The sequence below is a fragment of the Mustela lutreola genome, chromosome X (assembly GCF_030435805.1).
Source record: "Mustela lutreola isolate mMusLut2 chromosome X, mMusLut2.pri, whole genome shotgun sequence".
NCBI lineage: Eukaryota > Metazoa > Chordata > Mammalia > Carnivora > Mustelidae > Mustela > Mustela lutreola.
The window spans coordinates 1,405,073-1,425,816 of NC_081308.1; the positions used below are offsets into that span (position 1 = coordinate 1,405,073).

General features: G+C 51.0%; 1 protein-coding gene across 3 annotated transcripts in view; it reads left to right on the forward strand.

The window, feature by feature from the left end:
• Window positions 1-636: 636 nt before the first annotated feature.
• The window catches only part of XG (Xg glycoprotein (Xg blood group)), a 191,436-nt gene continuing 171,328 nt past the window's right edge, over window positions 637-20,744 (forward strand). For 2 of the 3 annotated variants that reach the window (XR_009350094.1, XM_059158534.1), the window contains exons 1-6: window positions 637-792; window positions 9,880-9,921; window positions 11,465-11,488; window positions 12,906-12,968; window positions 17,441-17,503; window positions 18,078-18,140. Coding sequence is in view for 2 of the 3 variants with exons in the window: in XM_059158534.1 (XP_059014517.1) it covers window positions 732-792; window positions 9,880-9,921; window positions 11,465-11,488; window positions 12,906-12,968; window positions 17,441-17,503; window positions 18,078-18,140 (316 nt within the window). In the remaining variant the exon portion in view is untranslated. The remainder of the gene's footprint in view (window positions 793-9,879; window positions 9,922-11,464; window positions 11,489-12,905; window positions 12,969-17,440; window positions 17,504-18,077; window positions 18,141-20,744) is intronic. The other variant, XM_059158535.1, reaches the window with a different exon arrangement.

Below are 20,744 nucleotides of genomic sequence, written 5' to 3' on the forward strand. Positions count from 1 at the left end.
AGCAGAGTCCAGCACCTGCCAGTCCTCCCCACCCCGCCCCCAAGGCCTCGATGTGTGTCCCTGCCTGATGCAATGCCCCCCGGCCACCGTCGGGCTGAACCTTCGATGTCTCCTCCTCTTTGTCCACAACGATGCCTTCCTCACCGCCGCAAACCCGGTACCCAATGTGGGCCTGGCTCAGAAGATGTTTGTGTCCCCCGTGTTTGTGGGAGGAATGCATGAGCTCGTCCTGAAATCCCCCTGTGGGGAAGCGGGGAGCTTGGAATGCACAGATCTGTGGACAGGGAGCGTCCTCGCCAGGCTCGGGGATGGCAACGCTTTGATCTCAGGGGCGCCTCCCACGCAGGCAGGGAGCAGAGCTGCCGAGCAGGTGTGCCAGCTTCCCCAAGCGAGGAAGGCCACTTGCTGTCGGGTGGTGCCTGTTTCCCTGCCGTGCAGAGCATCGGCCAGCCAGCCCTGCTCTGGGGAGGCCCGGGGCGACCTCCGGCGTGCACACACGGGCCTCACCCGCCCAGGCTGTGGGGTTTTTCATCTGAGCACGGGCCCCATTAGCTTTTGGCAAAGGGATTGCAAGTGGGTTCAGACTTTCCGCTTGGAACTTGCCCTCCCTTCCTTCCAAGCTGGGAGACAGGAAGTCAACACACACACGGAGGGTGGGGTTCGGAGGCCGGATCTCACGCGCGCCGCTGGGCTGCGGCCGTCCAGGAGGCTCCTTCCTGCTGCCGCCAAGGATGGAGAGCCGCTGGGGCCTCCTCTGGGTCTCGGTGCTGGGCTTCCTGGCGCACGTGCAAGGTAAGAGCCGACTCGGCCCCGAGGGAGAGCGGCCGTGGGTGCTGTCTGGTTCCTTCTCAAAACTCCTTCCTGAGCTGCTTCTGCTGAAAAACCGGGAGAAGCTGCCAGACGCGATTAGAGGATACGGGACTGGTGGATTTTGAGAGAGCAGAGGGGACAGCGGGTCACTCTGGAGTCAGGAACCCGGACCCAGAACAGCAGAACACGGGCCCACAGTGCTGGGAAGCAAGCGGCGCTCTCGGCCGTTCCGCTCTGCCTTTCCAACACGGCCCTCCTCCTCCGTGATTTAAGCTCAATGCGGGGGGCAAAGGGTCTTTTCAAGTCCTGGGTCCCGATGGAAAAAATCAGTTCGGCCGATTTTCATCGGGTAAACCCAGAGCTGGCACGCGGGTTTGGATTCTGCGGCTTCTTGGAAAAAGGAGAGCTTTCTTGGTTGCAAAAGAAAAGCCGTGGGAGTTGTTTACGCCCGGAGCTGCCACTGGAGATCGCGGCTGCTGCGTCTCAGATGCAGGGAGGGGTGGGGAGGGGGTGTTTGTTTGTAGGAGGGTGTGGCAGGAGGCTCTTTGGGAACGGTTGGGAACCCAGGAGCTACGGGACTGAAACAGCCCCTCTGGTCATTTTCGTGGTGTCCTTGCAAGCAAGGGGACGGGGCACGAGGGTGGGTTGGCACATGCTGTAGGTTAGGAAGGCAGAATTATGTTCCCACGTCCCCGTCGTGGTGCGTCCTGTTTTTCCTGTTCGGGGTGTGTTCAGGGACGGGGGCGTAGGTTGTCTGGGGGCCGGTGGGAAGGTGAGGGTCAGCTGGCGATCTCCGCCGGGATGCGACACATTCCGGAGCTCCTGGGTGCAGGGACAGGCCCGTCCCCACATTCATCCTAGCAGGGGCTGGAGGGCAGATGCTGGTTTTAACACGGAGCTGCCCAGCGGCAGACCCAGCCTGACCTCCAGGAAAGCACGTCCCAGGGTTGATGTCGTCACCGTGCGGGGACAGCGGGAGGCTCAGCAAACCCCTTGGGACAGTGAGACCTGCACGGTGCCGTGCATCTGATGCTTCAGGGACGAGAGGCCAAATTCCTTCAGGAGCCACTCAGTTCCTCAGGCATTGGTGGGAACGTTCGCTGGGTTAGGCTGTGGCCCATGAGCACCAAATTCCTTCCGTGACGGCCTCGTGTCCTGTACCCCAGGCACGCATCAGCCTCCCAGCCCCATGATGGGGCCCTGCTTGCCGCCGCCTTAGAGACGGCTACACTGAGGCACGGGGTGGGGTTCGACCACGGGCCTGAGGTTCTGCCGTCGGGAAGCAGAAGCAGAAATGAAACTTGCCAAGGCCAGCTTGCGGTTTGTTTCTCTTCTGTCGAGAAAGAAGGAAGGTCCTATCTTTATGCATGTTTCCCCCCTGAACGTACCGTGTCTTGTACATATGTTACTATAACGTCTTATTATCTTACGGTGCTGCATCCAGCTCTGTGGGGCGTTGTGGTTGGCTGATACGTGGAGAGTGGGATCCGTGCCCGAGGCAACAGGCCAGGCCACGCTGGGCTACGGGACTGTAGCCCACGCTGACCGCACCCCAGAACCAACCAACCAAGAGTCTCCCTTAATTCTGTCTCGTTCCTCGTGGACCCTCAATGACGTTTGATCTAGCTGATCTCTGGGTGTGAAGGCCAAGCCCTAGATGAGGCGTTTAAGCCTGTCTCCTTTCAGCCAAACCTGCCCAGCTATGTAGGGCAGTGGTTCTCCGCCGTGTTGTGCAGAGTCATCTGGGAGGGAGCTGGATTAAAGATGCCATGTAAGGTGCTGCCCCCTTGATAGGCTTCTTTGGTATGTGGGTGGGGCTTGGGACCTGTAGGTTCAGAAGCACCCAGAGTCATGCTGTGCAGAGTCAGGGCTCCCTGGGACGGATGATGAGTAAGCACCAGGCTATCTGGTTTACCCTTGGGTGGAGACCCATGGATCCGTGGCACAAGGGGCCAGCTGCTCTGGGGTTCCCCGTTCAACCGTGCATCCACAGCCAGCACAGCCAGGCCGGAAGGGACATCCCTCAGGCAGACACGCTGCAGCCCGCCATTCTCAATGGGGGCTGCTTTGTCCCCAGGGGACACTGGATAATATCTAGAGTCGTGTTTGGTGGTCACACCTGTGAGTGGGTCAGGTGGTGTCCTCAAACGGGTGGAGGCCAAGGAGGCCACCCCATGTCTGCTGCATATGTCAGAAAGGGATCCAGCCCCAAATGTTGCTGGAGCCCAGGTTGGGAAATCTTATGTTAGCAGGAGAGTCTCCATCAGCCTGAGTCTGACCTATGGATCTAGGTATTATCCACCTGATGTCTGTCCACCAATACATATGTACATCTATCTGTCCATCCATCCATCCATCCATGATTTATGTATCCATCCATCCATTGACCTATCCATCCATCCATCATTTATGTTTCTATCCATCCGTCCATCCATCCATCCATCATCCATCCATCCATCCATCCAATCATCATCCATCCATCCATAGTCCATCCATTCATCCATCCATCCATCATCCATCCATCTATCCAACCATCCGTCTATCCATCCATCCACCCAACCATCCAACCATCCATCCATCCATCCATCCATCTACCCATTGCACCATTTATCTAACTATCCATCCATCCACCTATCTATCTACGATCATTGTCCTTATCATCATCATAAATCTATAGACTCCAATCTATTTTAAGGAATTGCCTCACAGGACTGTGGAGCTGGCAAGTCCAAAACCTTCAGGGCAGTCTAGCAACTCAGCTAGGATATAACACTGCCGTGTGGAGTCTGACTCCCTTCTTCTCCAGGAAACCTCAATCATTGCATTTAAGGCCTTCAACAGATGGAGGAGACCCACACATTACCGACGGTGATGGGCTTTCCCAGTATGCGACTGCAGATGTCAGTCCCATTGACAGCATACCAGCACAGTGACATCTACACTAGCGTTTGACCCAATATCCGGGCACTGAAGCCTGTCCACATTGACACAAAATATGAAACTTTAGGGATGTTTTCATGTTTCTACTTCCACTGCTTGAGACACCAAGTCTGCAGGTTTTCTGGAGGGTTCCAATGTGCCTGTCCTCAGCCCTCGGGGTCTCCTGCAGCTCTGTCGTCAGAAATAACTCCTGTGTTTGTTTTTGGTGCTAGAGTGGAGCGGAGCCAGGTCTGTTAAATCTTGTAGCATACCCACTTTCCCTATGACCTTGAGCTACACCCTTGAAGAAGGTGTCCCTCTGGTGAGGACAGCTGCTGTAGAAATTGCTACATTCTTGAGAACGGAGGTGGCAAAGCTCGCAAAGCATTGTGCCTTCTGCTGTGAGTGTTTGGACGGGTTTCCCAGGCGACCCTGGAGCAAACCATTCGCAAGAGTTCTCCCAAAACTTTTTCTACTGGTAGTTGGGTTTTATCCTTGTGGATCCCAATAAAATATGGTCTGGACAGATGGTGATCCCCAGGGGAGGTAGTTGGAGAACTTTGCTTGGTGGTGGTCATCAGAATTGGAGGGGGTAGGGTCAAGACGCAGTCTCCCACCGCACCATCCATTCCTGGAGCCCCACTCTGGATGCATTCCTGGATTTGTAGGTGGTCTTCCTGTGTCGGGAATTCAGTGAGCTCCTGCCGCTTACCCAGGTCACGAGGAAAGCATCTAGTGTCCCCACCCCGATGACGTCTCTTGTTTTCAAGGCTCCCAAAGCTAACTTCCCTCCTACTCATGGGAAGAAACAGCCTAGGGCTCTTCTTTGGCTCTTCTTTTCTTGAAGAGGGTGACAATCTCTCAGATCCTGGGAGGGTCCGTGACCTGGACAGAGCTGAGAGGAAGGATGTCTGCAGAGTAGGGTCCCCAGGGCCAACAACTCCAACACCCCCTGGGACCTAATGAGAAAGATAGTCTCAGCCTCACCCAGACCTGCTGAACCAGAATCTGTTCCTAAGAGGATTATGGGCTGATACGCATGCCCTTGAGGGGCTGAAAGGCGTGGAGACTGAAGTTCTGAGGCTGAGGAATGTACGTGGCCTGTCCTTGTGCAGCTCCGCTGAAAATCTCCTTTCTTTCCCTGCTAGGACTGGGGCCACGTGAGGGCCTCCCGTCCATCCTAGCAGAATGTCTGTGGTGATTCCATGGTTTAAGTCTGTTACAGGCTGAACTGTGTCCCCTCAAAATTCATAGGATGCAGCCTTAAGCCCAAGATCTCAGAATGGGGTTGTATTTGAAGGTGGGGGTTTTGAGAGATGGAATTACAGTAAAATGAGATCACTAGGGTGGCCCCCATCCCATAGGACTGGGGTCCCTCTAAGAAGAGGGGATGAAGACAGGCGCAGAGGGGTGGCCATGTGAGCACACAGGGTCTACACGCCCAGGAGGGAGGCCTCAGGAGGCATCAGCCTCCACCCGCCAGGACTGGGTGGGAAGCCCACAGCCCGCAGCCTCAGTCTCTCCGAGAAGCTGGAGAGAAATGCCTTTCTCAGGCACACCCAGAGCTGTGGTAGCACAGGCTGTGTGTTACCCACGTCCTCGGAGGTCTTTGTGCACATGTCCCTCTGGGAAGGTCTAGGACACAGCCTCCGATATTGCCTTGTCGGACAGTCTGCATTTCACGACGTATGTCTTGCCTTTCATCACCAATGACCATCCCTTAGTCTCTTGTGACCAAGTACTTTCCCTTCCTGGGACTGTGCATGTTGTTAGAGTGGTGGGGTTTCATCCAGAGGGCACCTGGGGATGTTAGGAACCAGGACAACTGGTTGACCTTGCACGAGATGTTCCACTGCCCTGAGCTGCAGGATCAGGAGGGTGGCATGGGGCTCCAGGGACCACCATCTCATCTCCATAGAGGGTCTGCACTGGTGTCCCTGGACAGAGAGTCCCTCCTGGTGTCCCTGCACGGGCACGCAGCTGTGCAGCCTGAGAACCTAGCACTCTTGCGTAACCCTTGCTGCTGCAGGAAAACAGAAACCTTGGAAGCACCCCAAAACTCTTACAGATTTAGGCACAGCTGTTCCAGAGGAAGCGGAGCCCGGAGCGGCGATGCACCCCCCACCCACCTGCGGACCGCACCCCGGGCTCCTTATCACTGTCCATGCAAACCTAATACACGCGCTGTTAATTTTCCCTATCCTGGAGAAGAGCTCCGAAAATAAGCATTCTGTACATTTATATATATATTTTTAAGAACAATGGAGCCGATTGAAAGGATTGGCCTGGGGAAAGTCAGGACGGGAGCCCTGGGGAGGCAAGCGTTGGGCCGCAACTGACCCCGAAGTTTGCTTTTAGTTAGCCCCGCAACTCGGGGAAATCAGTCAAACCCTACGTGAAGAAGCAACGCATACATTCCCAGACCGGATGTGGATACAGTAGAGAGTCAGGATTTCCGTGGTTGCAGGGGGAGCTCGGGCGTGGGCTTGGGCGTGGCTCCTGGCTCCCGGGGAGGTCCGTCGTGACCCGTGGGCAAGGGGGCATCGGGGTGCCATGATGATTCTTGCAAGTGCGGTCCTGCTGTTTGAGGATTCCGTGGGTTATATGGCCTCAAGGGTCCATGTCATAGCTGAGAAATTCAGGGCATGCAGACAGCACTAGGGAACAGCGGGAGTCTCAGGGTCGACGGGGGTTGGCGTTTCAACTTTGGTTCCTGGGTCCTGGAGACAACCATTCTTCTCCAATAGCTACTCAAAGACCCCAAATAGCTTTTTTTTTTTTTTTTTTTTTTGGTGGAGGGAGGGGGACCATCAGCCTCCCGACCAGCGTGAGCCACCGTAAGCCCACATCCCCGGGATCCCAGCGGGATCGCCAGCATCACAACCCCAGGACACATGATGCTGCTCCTCCCCAACCCCAGCTCCCGGATCCAGCACATGTGGGTTTGATTAAAAGTCCCCGAGCTCGCTCAGCAAAAGGAGAAAACAGATGAGAAACAGGTCTTGGGACATGAGCCGCGTCATGTGCTCCGAGTGGAAAATAATGCCGACGGCCTCGTGAGCACCGTCCCTCCCTCCCTGGGTGTCTCCCCAGGAGTGGCCTCGTCAGCCCGAGTGAGCTCCCAGCCCAGCTAGGATCTGAACTGCATGGGGACCCTTGCCACGCCTTGGCCACAGCCCCTCCGGAGAGCGCTGGGTGCCTGGCCAGTTCCCCCTGCCTCGCAGGAGTGGACGGTCCCTCCATGGGCGCCTGATGCTGACCAGAGTCCACAGCTGATGCAAGAGGTCCCGGGGACCCTCCCCTGCATGCATGCATGAGTTCTGTTTACACATCAGCCTTGGCAGGGCAATGCTCACATTTGCAGATGTGGCTGCCTCATGCCCCTTTCCACCTGCCAGAGCTCGGGATGCACGTGCATCTGGGCCAAGGTGCTGCTGAGAAGGGAGGAGGCACAGAGCTGGGGAGGTTTGCAAAGGCATCGACGGGGCTCCCTGGCCATCAATGCATGCAGAGGTGGCTGTCAGGGATCCTACATCCCACGCATGGGGTTCCCACCCTCTGGGCTCAGGCATTCAGAGAGGCGGGTCCGCGGTTGGGCTGGGCGATCCGGGCAGATAACATAGAGGCCTTTGCTTATCTGGGACAACAGGCGTGGTCGAGGCCTTGGGAGCAGCTTGCTGGGTGTGCGGTCATGGTGGGGGTTCCTGGAACTTTGGGAGGAGGCCCCGGTACAGCAGCGCCATGGTCGTTCCTGAACAGCAGTGCCTGCCCCAGGGATTTGCGCACGGGAGCCGCACGGAAGGGGGTGTACGTCCCCAGCCGCCCTGCAAAGGGGTTGATGCGCAGCCCTGTGCGTCCACCCTGGATGAAGGCGGCCAGAGAGAGCCCCGGAGGCAGCAGACAGGGCCAGCCTGTTCCTGCGCGAGCAACAGGCAGCGGCTGCTGCGAAGCGGACCCTGGTCAGGAGGACGCAAGCGTGGAGGCACCTGCACCTCCCACAGTGGGAAGCGGCTCCGTGCGATTGGCTCTGCCAGGGGGGCGGGGCACGTCCCCCCCCCCCCGGGCCTCCTGTGTGGACCCCGGGGGCCTGCTGCTGGGTGCACCCCGGCCTCCAGGCCCCTCAGAGGCATATGCTTGGCCAGCAAAGCTTGCTGCACAGGGAGGCCACCCAGCGTGCAGGGGTCACCCTGTCCCCGATGCCTGGTCTCCTTTGTGGAGCACGCGGCTGCGGCGGAGGCTGCCCGAGGGTCCAGCGTGATTCCGATCTACCCATTAGGCCCCTGGAAACCAGCTCCTGGTCTGTGGTCACCCGGGGTCTGGGAACGGGGCTGCAGAGCGGCTGCCGGTGGGTCTCCTGTGCAGACAGTGCAATGTTCTGGACCTGGAGGCAGGTGGTCACTCCTTCCCCGCACCCTGGAGGAACGCGCTCTGTGCCGCCCAAGTGTGCGCGTTTAATGGGCAAATTCTCTCCGTGTAGCTGTTTGCTTGCCAAAAAAAAAAAAAAAAAAAAATTGCCCAAAAAGGGGACTCAAATGGGCCCCAAGTGGGAACATCCTCTGATCACGTTCTTATAATTTTGGGAGCAGCAAAAGGGGCAAAGCCAAGCGAGAAGGAGAGTCTCCGTGAGCAGGAGAGGAGTTTGGGGCAGCCGGGGGCCACCCTCTGTGGATTTGAAAGATCTGGGGTTTTCTTTAGAGAAAATGCACATGGATAAGGGTCGCCGGGTGAAGGAACACACACGGTGAATTCCAGAGAGTTTTGCCTGACATGGTGCCCAGCACCAGTACTCCTCCCGCAGGGACCTAGTAAGTCCCCACACCTGGAGACCCCACACTCCCTGCCTGTCCTATGCACAATGATGCACCCAGAGCGTCTCCAAGGTGAACCAGCGAAAAAGCAGAAATAGGGTCTTAGTTCCTGCCCAGATCCCAGATTTCCTTCCCCGTTTCCCCCGCAAACCAGAAAGCCTCAGAACTGTCTGAGCTCCAGGAGGAGGAGGGCCCGGTTCAGAGAGCTTTGCAAAGGGAAGGTCCTGGAGAGCGAGGGGTTGCTTTGTGGCCGGGCCGGGCGTGCACACCCGTGTGTCAGAGCACAGAAAGGAAAAGACCCCAGAAATCTGCCCATGCGTGTCCCGGACAACCCAGAAATGGGGCTCGGGACCAGCTCCTGGGGTCGGTGTCTCGCCAAATGCCAGCAGCGCCTCCCGGCAGAGGTCAGGGAAGGCTTTGTTGTCAGGCCCAGTTTGCAAAGTGAAAGTAACACCGGAGCTGTCTCGCTCGGCAGGGGGAGGCTTGAGCTCGGGGTTAAATAGCAGAAACAGCTGGTTTTTGTGTCCCTTTCACAGTTGAGGCAGGGACGTGTCCCAAACGGTGGCTTCGGGAGCAGAGGGACGAGCACGGTGAAGCTGGCTAGTCCCGGTGGTGGCCGTTTTGGGCTGTTGTAAAGCTCTTTGTGCGGCTCTGACGGCCTTGTGTGCGAGCTGGGCTAACTGCTTTTGTTCTCTGCCTGGAGGGGAGGTTACTTAACTTTGCCTCATATGTGCTGCTGTCTGACTACGGGGGTGTTTCATTCTCCTACGGCTCCTACGTCAATAGCACCTTTGAAACAGCTCCCCCACCCCCTCCTCCGGGAAGACCTCCAGGTATGCTCACCTAAGAAGTGCATGGCCCGCTGCCTCTCTTTTTCTCCCTTTCAGGGTGCTCACGCACCTTGTCCTCCTGAAACAGCGGGGAGGCAGGGCTGATCAGGTTCACTGGCGCCTGCCCAGCGCCCAGCGGTGTTTGCAGAGTGCACGGGAGCTCGGCGTGTTGGAAACACTCCCGAGGTCCACTCGGGAGCTGGAAGGAGTTGAGATCCTGGGACGATGCCTTCCTCCTTGAAGACAGAGACAGCGTCAGGGTCTCCCAGAAGATGCATCTTGGGTGAAGGGCCTCAGCTGCTGGGAAAGACAAGATACTCCTTGGACAACCCCACGGGGAGGTGGAGACGCTCCGACCGTCCGCTGAGCTCTCGCCGTGGGCTGACCTCTGCACCGAGGCTCCTGTCTGATTAGCGTGGACGCACGGGGCAAGGGGACCCACCAGCAGCCAGGAGCCCGGGCCCCTGACGCCTCCCGTCTGTGCCACTTAACGCCCTCTGTGTCCCCCACAGGTCAGCGTGACTTCGATTTGGCCGATGCTCTCGACGACCCTGGTGAGTGACCCTACTTCTTGGGGGCTTTACTTCTGCAGCAGCTTGGCGGTTGCTTGGGGGGTCTGGGGACCCTTCCCCAGTGGATTTCGCATCTGCCTCCATTGACAGGGCTGCTTGCTTTCCCCGGAAAGGGGGCATGGGGTTGCAGAGACCCCCACGCCCTGTCTTCACCACCTTTGAGCCCACCTGCCCGTTCTTGCTGCCAGAAAGCTGACTATTTGGCTCCTGGACCATGTAGGAGGGTCTGGATTCGGGTGTAGCTGGGCAGCAGGGGTGTGCCAAGGTGGGGACTCTGTTTCCCCCGTGAGGCTGCACTGGGGTCCTCAGGCTTTAGTGCCTCCGGTCTGCACTGCTGGGAGGTCAGGGTAGCCCCCAGGGTGGATGGTTGCCGCCCCCGGTGAGGGCATCGGGTGGCATCTTCCAAAGGTCAGCCTGAGCGGCAGATACGAGGGGAAGGAAAACTCGGAGCAGGGGCACGTGGCTGTGGGAAGGGGCCAGGCTGCGGGTCACTGGAAGCAGTGCTGGCAGAGGACCCTGCCATTCTCGTCCTGGGGAGATGCTTATGACAGGGACACGCAGGGACTCAAATGTCCACACGTGCGTGCTCGTGGACAGCCGTGCACGGGGGCAGCAGAGCCATTCACAGTGGCTGGAAGGTGTGCGACCACGGTCCGTGCACGGAGGGAGTCTGGTGCAGCCCTGGCAAGGGAGGACCGCTGGCTCCTGCCTGCTGGTGGGTGGACCGTGAGGACATGGGATGCAAACTGCAGGGGGCAGTTCGAGCACGTGGCCTCGTCTGCTTGAAAGCAGCCCGGCCACTGTGCACCGCAGCGGTCCCTCCGTGCTTGCTCAGCTCTGTCCTCCCTCCTCTGAGCTCCTGTCCCCGCCGTCTGCACATGCAGACCTCACACCCTCACAGTCTGCTCACCCAGACTGTGCTTTGCACCGCTGAGCACGGCTCGCCCGATGTCCAGGTCCCCAAAGGCTGGCCTCGAGGTCATGCAATCGCCTGGGGAGCTGTACGCATCTCCGTTCCACTCTCCCGGACACGTGGGCACTCGGCGTTTGTTGAATGAATAAACACGCACGTGATAGGAAGAGACAGAAGCAGGGTTGTGGGAGCAGAAGGCGTCTCCGTCTGCCTGTCTTTGCATCCCCTGCCTCTGCCCACCATAGACATGGCCACGTTCCTGGTGGAAGGCGGCCACGGGCCCTGGAGGCTCTCGGCTCAGTCGGCCTTTGTGCAAAGCGTCTGTCCCTCACCTCCGGAAAGGCTTTGCTCTAAGTTGTGTGCTTAAGAGCCGAGCGGACCCCCTCAGATTTCCTCCCACGATGCCAGCCTGGCACAGCCCCTGGGGAAGACGGGGAGGTACGGACCCTGAGCGGCATTCTGTCTGCACCCCCTTCCCCAAATGCACGTGTTCCAACACGTCCTGTTCCCTGCCTTCCAGTTTTCACCTCTTGGGAGGGTGTGCACGGTTCCTTGTGGGGACTCGGGCCCATCCTCCGGGCTCACCGGTTTGCTTCCCCTCTGTGTCCGCAGAGCCCACCAAGAAGCCGAACTCAGGTGAGTCGGAACCCACGGCGTCCAGGTGTCTCCGACGAGGCGGGCCGGCCAGCAGGAGCAGCGCGGCGCATCGTGCCGACCCGCGTGTCCGATGGCTGCTGGGGCGCCGGTCTGGAACGTTCTCCCCATAAGAAAGAAAGAACGTCTGGTAGCCGGGACCTTGGGGGTTGGGGGCTAACTAGATTCCGACGTGGGCACAGGGACCCGGTCGGGTGTGTCGATTATGCCTCCGTAATACACACGGGATGTGTTTCAGACATTTTAATAATGTGATATATAATTAGATAGCACATAAGGAGGTCACATAGATTATTAAATTATATATGATGGGCTCCTGGGAGCCTGAGTCGGTTAACCTTCGACTCTTTGTTTCGGCTCAGGTCATGATCTCAAGGTCATGGGGTCGAGCCCCACATTGGGCTGGATGCTCAGGGTGGAGACTGCTTCAGATTCTTTTCTGTCCCCCGTCTTCACCCTCCCCTGCCCCCCCTCTAAAATAAATAAAATCCTTTAAAACACAAATAAATAAATTGTACATAAAATAACTAATATATTTATGTACCATATAATGAAATATAATAAATAATTATGCATATTATGTAGCACGTAATGTAGCATATATGACATACATGCAAATTAACGTATTTATATAATATATATGTAATTATACATAATATATGTTATATATCATATAGCATATATCCTATATGTAAAGCAAACAGTATATTTAAATTATATAGCATGTAATTGTATATTATATACTATATATACGACACACAATATATATGTATTATATACATTATTAAATCATGCATAGAGTAATATATTTAGTATATTTATATAACAAAAATTTAACATACATTTGTATATAATATAGCACATATCATAATTTCATATTTATTACCTATAAGTAATTACTATAGTTAAAATTAAAGAAAAATAGAGAGAGATAACCAACAACCAGGAGAAGACCATGTTTAATAAGAAGCATTGACATCAATTTAAAAATACCCCAGGAGAATTTCTCTGCCTTTTTTTGGCTTTTTTTTTTTTTGCCGCACACTGATCCTTACCATTAAGCCTGCACCTGTCGGCAACCTAGAACTCTGGTACCATCTTCACCATGGAAGCTAGCTTCTAGGAACAGCGTGTGTCCGTGCGCGTGCATGTGTGTGTGTGTGTGTGCACGTGTGTGTGTACACGCACCCTCGTGTGGTTTTCCCTTTAAGTTGCAGTTTTCAGATTTTACGTCTGTCGACTCAGTCATGTCCAGGGGTCCGTGGCCATCTGTGACACCGTGAGCCGCAAACGTGAATAAGACAGAAAATCGGGACTTGCACGACGTCCGTGTTGTATAGGCCGCTGGTGACAGGAGGCTGTTTCTCTGCACTGAAAATGCAATGTCGTTTCCCCGCAGATCTCTACCCAAAGCCGAAACCGCCGTATCACCCGCAGCCCGGGATGCCGGACGACAGTGGAAGTAAGTGTTCTCAGCCCTCAGGCTCCCTTGCAGCCTGCTTCCGTGACGCCTGCCTTGTCTTAACGGCGACGGGGGTCATCAGGCTGGTTTTGGAATAAGGAGCAGCTCAGTTTGCAGAAAACGGAGTTGAATTCCTAATCGGGAGGGGGCCGGAAGGTTAAATAATTTTATTTCCCCTTGCTCTGAGCTCTGGAAAATACCGCATGCTCAGATGGTCTTGTATGTTCTCGGGAAGCATTTTTTTGATGCTGAGGACAAGTTCCTTTCCCACGTGTTTGCGGGGCTGCAAATTATGTCCTGTTCAACCCCCCCCCCCCCGAGTGTGTCGTGCATTACAAGTCATTTTTACCCTCCCTGTCTCCTTGGCTTTCAAAACCTGACAGACCCAGTTCCTGCAGATTTCCTAAAAATAAATAAGTAGATAAAATTAAGGGAAACATTGTCAGTAAAGTCCTTAATAATTGCGTAATGCCAAAAACCTAAAACCTGCCCAGAGTTTGAAAGAATTGTGATCCTTCTTTTATGTCCCTTTGTCATCTTTGTCTGAGGAGAGCCTTGTTGTATTTTAAGTAATTTCATGATGAATTCAAGAGCTTGGACTTGGCAATAAGCTCTCTCTACCTGTGAGCTCCCTTCGTCTCTCCCCATCTCCCCATCAGAGCTAAACATAATACTGAATTTTATATAGAGTATTTCCTTCACTTTGCTTCATTTTGGTTTCTGCCGGATGTGTACACCTAAACGACCTATTTTGGGGGGATGATTTCCCTCTGATCACCTTCAGACATTCTGGCCTCCCTGACTTCCCATCTCTGCAACGACCAGTCTGTTTTCTGTGTCTACGACCTTCTCATTGCTTTGTTTTTCTTTGTGTTTAAATTCCACATATAGTGAGATGTATGGTCTTTGTCTTGCTCTGTCTGACTTAGGTCATTCAGCATAATGCGCTCAGGTTCTAGCCATATGGTCACAGGTGGCAGGCTTTCCTTCTTTTCATGGCCAAGTAATATTTCATTATATCCATATCTGTATCTGTTGTGATACATACATTACTTTGTGAAATATATATTACATATGGATACCATAGTTCTGTATCTGTATATGTTACTATATATTACATTGCAATGTACGTATTACATATAGATACAATATATCTCTATCTGTATATATGGTAATAGATACATTACATTGCAATATACATATTTCACATAGATACCATGTATCTCTACCTGTATGTGTGATAATAGATACATTGCAATATACATATTACACATAGATACAATATATCTCTATTTGTATATGTGGTAATAGTTACATTATATTGTAGTAGGCATATTACATATAGATACAATGTATCTCTATCTGTATATGTGATAATATATACATTACATTGTACTATTCATATTGCACATAGATATAATGTATCTTTATCTGTATATATAGTAATAGATACATTACATTGGAATATCCATATTACATATGGATACAATGTATCTCTATCTATATATGGTAATATACATATTACATTGCAATAGACACATTACATATAGATACAATGTATCTCTATATATGGTAATAGATATGTTACATTGCAATATACATAGTACAAATAGACACAATATATCTCTATCTGTATATGTGGTAATGGATACATTACATTGCAATATACATGTTACATATAGATACAATATATCTCTGTATATATGGTAACAGATACATTACATTGCAATATACATGTTACATATAGATACAATGTATCTCTATCTGTATATGTGGTAACAGGTACACTACATTGCAATATACATGTTACATATAGATACAATGTATCTCTGTCTGTATATGTGGTAACAGATACATTACATTGCAATATACATGTTACATATAGATACAATGTAATCTTTATGTTACATTGCAACATATAAAAATTCTCTTTCAAACATACTACATATAGATACAATATATCTCTCTGTATACATTACATTGTAACATACATTACATTCTCTTTATCTGCTCGTCTATCAGTGGACATTGGAGGGTGCTTCCTTCTGTTGCCTATTGTGAATAATGCTTCAGGGAACATGGGGGTGCAGATATCTTTTCAAGACAGTAATTGTTTCCTGTAGATAAACAATCAGTACTGGAATTACTGGATCTCAGGGTATTTCTACTTTTAATATTTTGGAGGAACCTCCGTGCCGTTTTCCAGAGTGGCTGTACCAGCTTGCATTCCCACCATCAGTGCAGGAGGGTTCCCCTTTCTCCACATCCTCGCCAACAGCTGTCGTTTCTTGTGTTTTGCATAGTAGCCAACAGGTGTTATATAATCTCCAGTTTTTATTACGTTTGCACAGTCTGGATCAGAAGTAGACACTTGCATAGCATGGGATGATTTAGGAAAAAGGGCCGTCTGTGACTTCTGCAGGGATGGGCACATTTTTGACCAGGGGTCTGGACAAGAAACCCCAGACACAGACCCCGGGGAGGGTGGGAAGCTGAGGTTTGACCAGGGTTAGGTTGGAGCTCAGGGACCAAATTATGTCTCAGTACCTGAGAGAGGTCAGAGCCAGAGAACAGAGGGAAGGGAGCACACCACACAAGCAGGCCCGGGCGACCGGCTGTTCTCCTGGATAATAGCTAGTTCACTCACAGCGTCCTGCAGTATTTATAAAAATAAGGTCCAAGTGTGCAAAGAAACACTTTACAAGTGTTGGGAAAATAGATGGATGTGGCTTATGAGCTCAGGGTGCAAAGGATCCTTAGTTGAGCTACAAAACAACACCTATGTGTCCATCAGTGACATGGTGTGGGAGGCGGACCACGGAGCCCAGCGTCTCAACGCACAGCGTCCACGTGCATCACCATGAAGATGGCTCGCCAACGTGAGCAGAGTGGTGAAAAATGCTGAAGTGCATGTTGGAAGGTTGCTCAGATTGTAGATCCGAGATGTTCTCCCCACAAGAAAAAAGGTTCTGTAGCTGGTGTCTGTGGTGATGGGTGTTAACCAGATTCTGAAATGCAGAGAAATACCCCGTCGTCATGTTGTTCCCCTGAAACTGGTATAGTCTTGTACGTCGATTAAACCTCAGTAATACAAGTATGATTTATAGGACATATGTGTTATAATATAATATAATATATAATTATAGAGCATATAGGTAGCTCACATGCAATATACATTCTTAAATTATATGAAATCAGTAACATATTTATATACCATATAACAAAAGACAATGTATATTATATACATTGGAGAGCATATATAATATGGCATATGTAATAAACATGTAAAGTAAATAATATATAATTTATATATTTATATATAAGATATATAATCTATATATAATATAAATATTTATATATATTTATATAATACAATTTATATAAGATATAGTATATATAATTTATATTCATAATTTTATATAATAATTTATATAAATAATGTATATAATGTTTATATAATGTATATGTTATAATGCATATGTATATATACATATATACATGAATATGTATATATAATGTATAACATATAATGTATATGTTTATATAATGTATATGTTATATATAAAAATTTATATATTATATAATAGGCAATTATATATAATATTAATATAATATAATTACTAACAAATATAATACACATAATTATAATATAATGGAAATATATAATAGCATATAATATATTATGTAGCATAGATGCTACCTATAAAATAAATGATACATGCTGTATATTTATATATCATAGTACATATATAACACATAATATATATTATATGTATCATATACATTACTAAATTATATATAAAATAAATGTTATATTACATAATAAAATTTAGTACATGTTATTCAATAACACATATGTATTGTATTATATGGTATTTTATATATTATTTGATATGTCATATATATGAGATGTATATGTGATATGATATATATGATGCACGATATGTGATATATAAATAAATATTATAGTTAAAATTAAAGAAAAAGAGAGAGAGATAACCAACAACCAGGAGAGGACTGTATTTAGTAAGAAAGCATTGAGGTCAATTTAAAAATAAACCAGGAGAATTTCTCTGCCTTTTTTGACTTTTTTTTTTTGGCTGCACACTGATCCTTACCATAAAGCCAGCCCCTCTCGGCAACCTGGAGCTCTGGCACCGTCTTTGCCATGGAAGCTAGCTTCTAGGAACAGCGTGTGTGTGTGTGTGTGTGCACGTGTGTGTGTGTGTGTGTGTGTGTGTGTGTGTGTGTGTACACGCACCCTTGTGTGGTTTTCCCTTTAAGTTGCAGTTTTCAGATTTTACGTCTGTCGACTCAGTCATGTCCAGCGGGTCCATGGCCATCTGTGACGCCGTGAGCCGCAAACATGAATAAGACAGAAAATCGGGACTTGCACGACATCCGTGTTGTATAGGCCGCTGGTGACAGGAGGCTGTTTCTCTGTGCTAAAATGCAATGTCGTTTCCCCGCAGATCTCTACCCAAGACCCAAACCTCCGTATCACCCGCAGCCCGGGATGCCGGACGACAGTGGAAGTAAGTGTTCTCAGCCCTCGGGCTCCCTTCCAGTCTGGTTTCGTGACACCTGCCTTGTCTTTACGGGGATGGGGGTCATCAGGCTGCTTTCGGAATAATGAGCAGCTCAGTCTGCAGGAAACAAGAGTCGCACTCCTTAGCGGGAGGGGGCCGAAAGGTCGAACCGACATCACTCATTTTATTTCCCCTTGCTCTGAGCTCTGGAAAATACCGTGTGCTCAGTCTTGTACGTTCTCCTGATGGTTTTTAATGATGCTGAGGACGGGTTCCTTTTCCGCTCGTTTGCAGGGCTCCAAATTATCTCCTGCTCATAAATGCCCCCTGTGTGCACCGTGCATTACAACTCATTGACTCTCTGTGTCTCCTTGGCCTCAAAAACCTGGTAGACCCAGTTCCCATAGATTTCCTAAAAATAAATAAGTAGATAAAATAGAAGGAAACATTGTCAGTAAAGTCCAGGGGTGATCCAATAGCACCCAAAACCTAAAACCCAACCACGTAGAATCACGTGAGCCTGGGCTACGTCAAGGGCTTCCAGAAGCGTTCCTCACGTCCCCGTGCTTCTTTCCGACAGATATCTACCCAAGGCCGAGGCCACACCCTCGCCCCCAGCCCGGCGGTTCTGATGGTGGCGGAGGTAAGTGTATTAATCCTGAATTCAGAAACGTTGGGAATGGATACACCATCCATACTGACCCACTTGAAATTCTGTCCACGATGAAGTGACAATGGTTTTCAAATGCCCAGCAGCTGCCTTACTAGCAGCCCGCTCCCATGTTGGGGACAGAAGACCCAGCCCCCTAAATCTCCCCATCAGAGTGCACATGCTCAACTCTGTTGGCTGGAATGGTCTACACAGTCCCCCATACCCTCCCCAAATCCCTGGCCATGGCATTCTGTCTCCTCCATGATGTTCATGAGGGGTCATGGTGGACACTGGTCTCAGCTCATGGATGTTTCTGGAGATGCCCACTGGAAGCAAAATTAATAGGAAATCATGAGCTCTCCAGAGCCTCATGACAGCCTCTTAAAGATGCCGCCATGTCTTTGGTGGCTGGCCCTTATTGGATGGCAGGACAGGTTTCTGGAAGCTTCTTTCCCGGCGGTCCCCACAGCTCTGGGCAGGTGTCCCTGATGGAGCAACTCTTGTTGAGAGAAATTGGACAATTTTATCCAACCCCAGGATGGACAGCTGGGCTTCTCTATGGGAGTTTCTAAGAGACAAGACAGAGACCAACTATGGTCTCATTAATACAGGGAAGGAGAAAGAGATACAGGGTGACTACAGATGGTTTCCCAAACCCTGAGTAGATCCCCTTGGAGGTCATCTGGGCTCCAAGTAGCTCAGTCCGGTATGCACGCCTTGGGAGGGCAGGGGGCATTGGAATTCTGTTGGGGAGAGAAGGTTGTTTGGAGAGATGGGGGGGTTCATGCAGACAGATTTTGCTAAAGGATGCTTAGGGCATCCCAAACCCCTTTACGTGCATCTCAGGGGCCATGTCTTGGCTCTTGGGGACAAAACATGCAGGATTCAGCCACTTGGGTGCAGTGAACAGGCGTACGCCTTCTGTGAGGGTTTCCAAGCAGGCGGACGCCTTCTGTGGGTTTTGCCAAGCAGGTAGACTCCTTCTGTAGGGTTCTCCAAGCAGGTAGATGCCTTCCGTGCTGTTTTCCAAGCAGGTGGATGCCTTCTGTAGAGTTTTTCAAGAAGGTGGATGCCTTCTTTTGGGCTTTCCAAGCAGGCAGATGCCTTCTGTGGGGTTTGCCAAGCAGGCAGACTCCTGTAGGGCTTTCCAAGCAGGTAGATGCCTTCTGTTGGGTTTTGCAAGCAGATAGATGCCTTCTGTTGGGTTCTCCAATCAGGTGGATTCCTTCTGTGGGGTTTTCCAAGCAGGTGGATGCCTTCTGTAGAGTTTTCCAAGTAGGTGGATTCCTTCTGTTGAGTTTTCCGAGCAGGTGGACACCTTCTGTGGGGTTTTCTGAGCAGATGAACTCCTTTTTTAGGGTTTTCCAAGCAGGTAGATGCCTTCTGTGTTGTTTTTCAAGAAGGTGGATGCCTTCTGTAGGGTTTTCCAAGCAGGCAGACACTTTCTGTAGGATTTTCTAGCATTGAACTGAGCAGTGCATGTTTTCATGGCATTAGCAACTGGCCAGCTCAGATGTGAGGTCTGGGGTCTCCACTGGGACCTGCGTCCCTGTGGGTGCACAGGAGGCAGCTGGAAGGTGGGCAGGCTGTGGCTTGTGGCCAGAGCCGTTAGACAAAATACACAGTTTCCTATCTGGATGGTGATCACTGGCCATGGGAACTGCTGCTGCCTCCTGACACCCCCTTAGCACCCTGCCACCCTAGGGCAACTCCCATCCTGCAGGTGGGCTCTGCAGATAGGTTGGCCCCCATCTCTCAGGGCCCTGAGGTTTCTTCTGATTGCAAACACAGACGTCCCCGCAATGGCCCCAGTGGACAGGTCAGGCCCCCTCACCAGCCTTTATGTATCAGCATCCCCAGAAAAGGGTCGGGACTTTTGGTGCCTGGAAAATGTTAACAAAGGGAATCACTGAACACAAGAGGGACCTTTGGAGACCCCAGTGCACATTAAATTTCTTTCTATTTTGACCAAAAAATTCCTTAAAAATGCTGGTTCTGGATATAAGCAAGTTTATTCAGAAGAGGGCAGGGAAATTCTGGGGACCACACATCACCATGCTCCTGTTTCCCAAAAATAGCACCAGATCCCACAGGGTAAGGACTCAGTCCAAGGACACTGTCCCCAGTTGAGACGATGCTTGGCAAATGCAGGTTGAGCTTCTGAACATCTGGCTGTAGATGGAGGTTCCTAGGACCCTCTCTCTGGGTTCCGTTAATTTGCTAGAGCGGTTTAGACAGGTGTTGGTTTACCTTATGGGATTTGATGAAAGATATGCACAAGCTTTTGGGTTAACAGGTTCATGGAGTGAGGTCTGGAGGGGTCCAGACAGGAGCTTGTGTCCCCATGGAGTGACGGTGCATTCCTCACTTCAGTACGACCTCGACTCCCACTGAACCCAGTCCTTTTGGGTGTTAGGCAGGCTTCAATCACGTGAGCACGATTGATGATGGATTAAATCATGGGTCATTGGGATTAACTCATCCTGTGGTGTCTTTCCCATCCCCAGGGGTCACACGTGGCTTGATGGCCACGTGTGACCCGCTCATCATGGGGGCACTTGGTTCCCCTGGCAACCAGCACCCATCTTTAGGGGA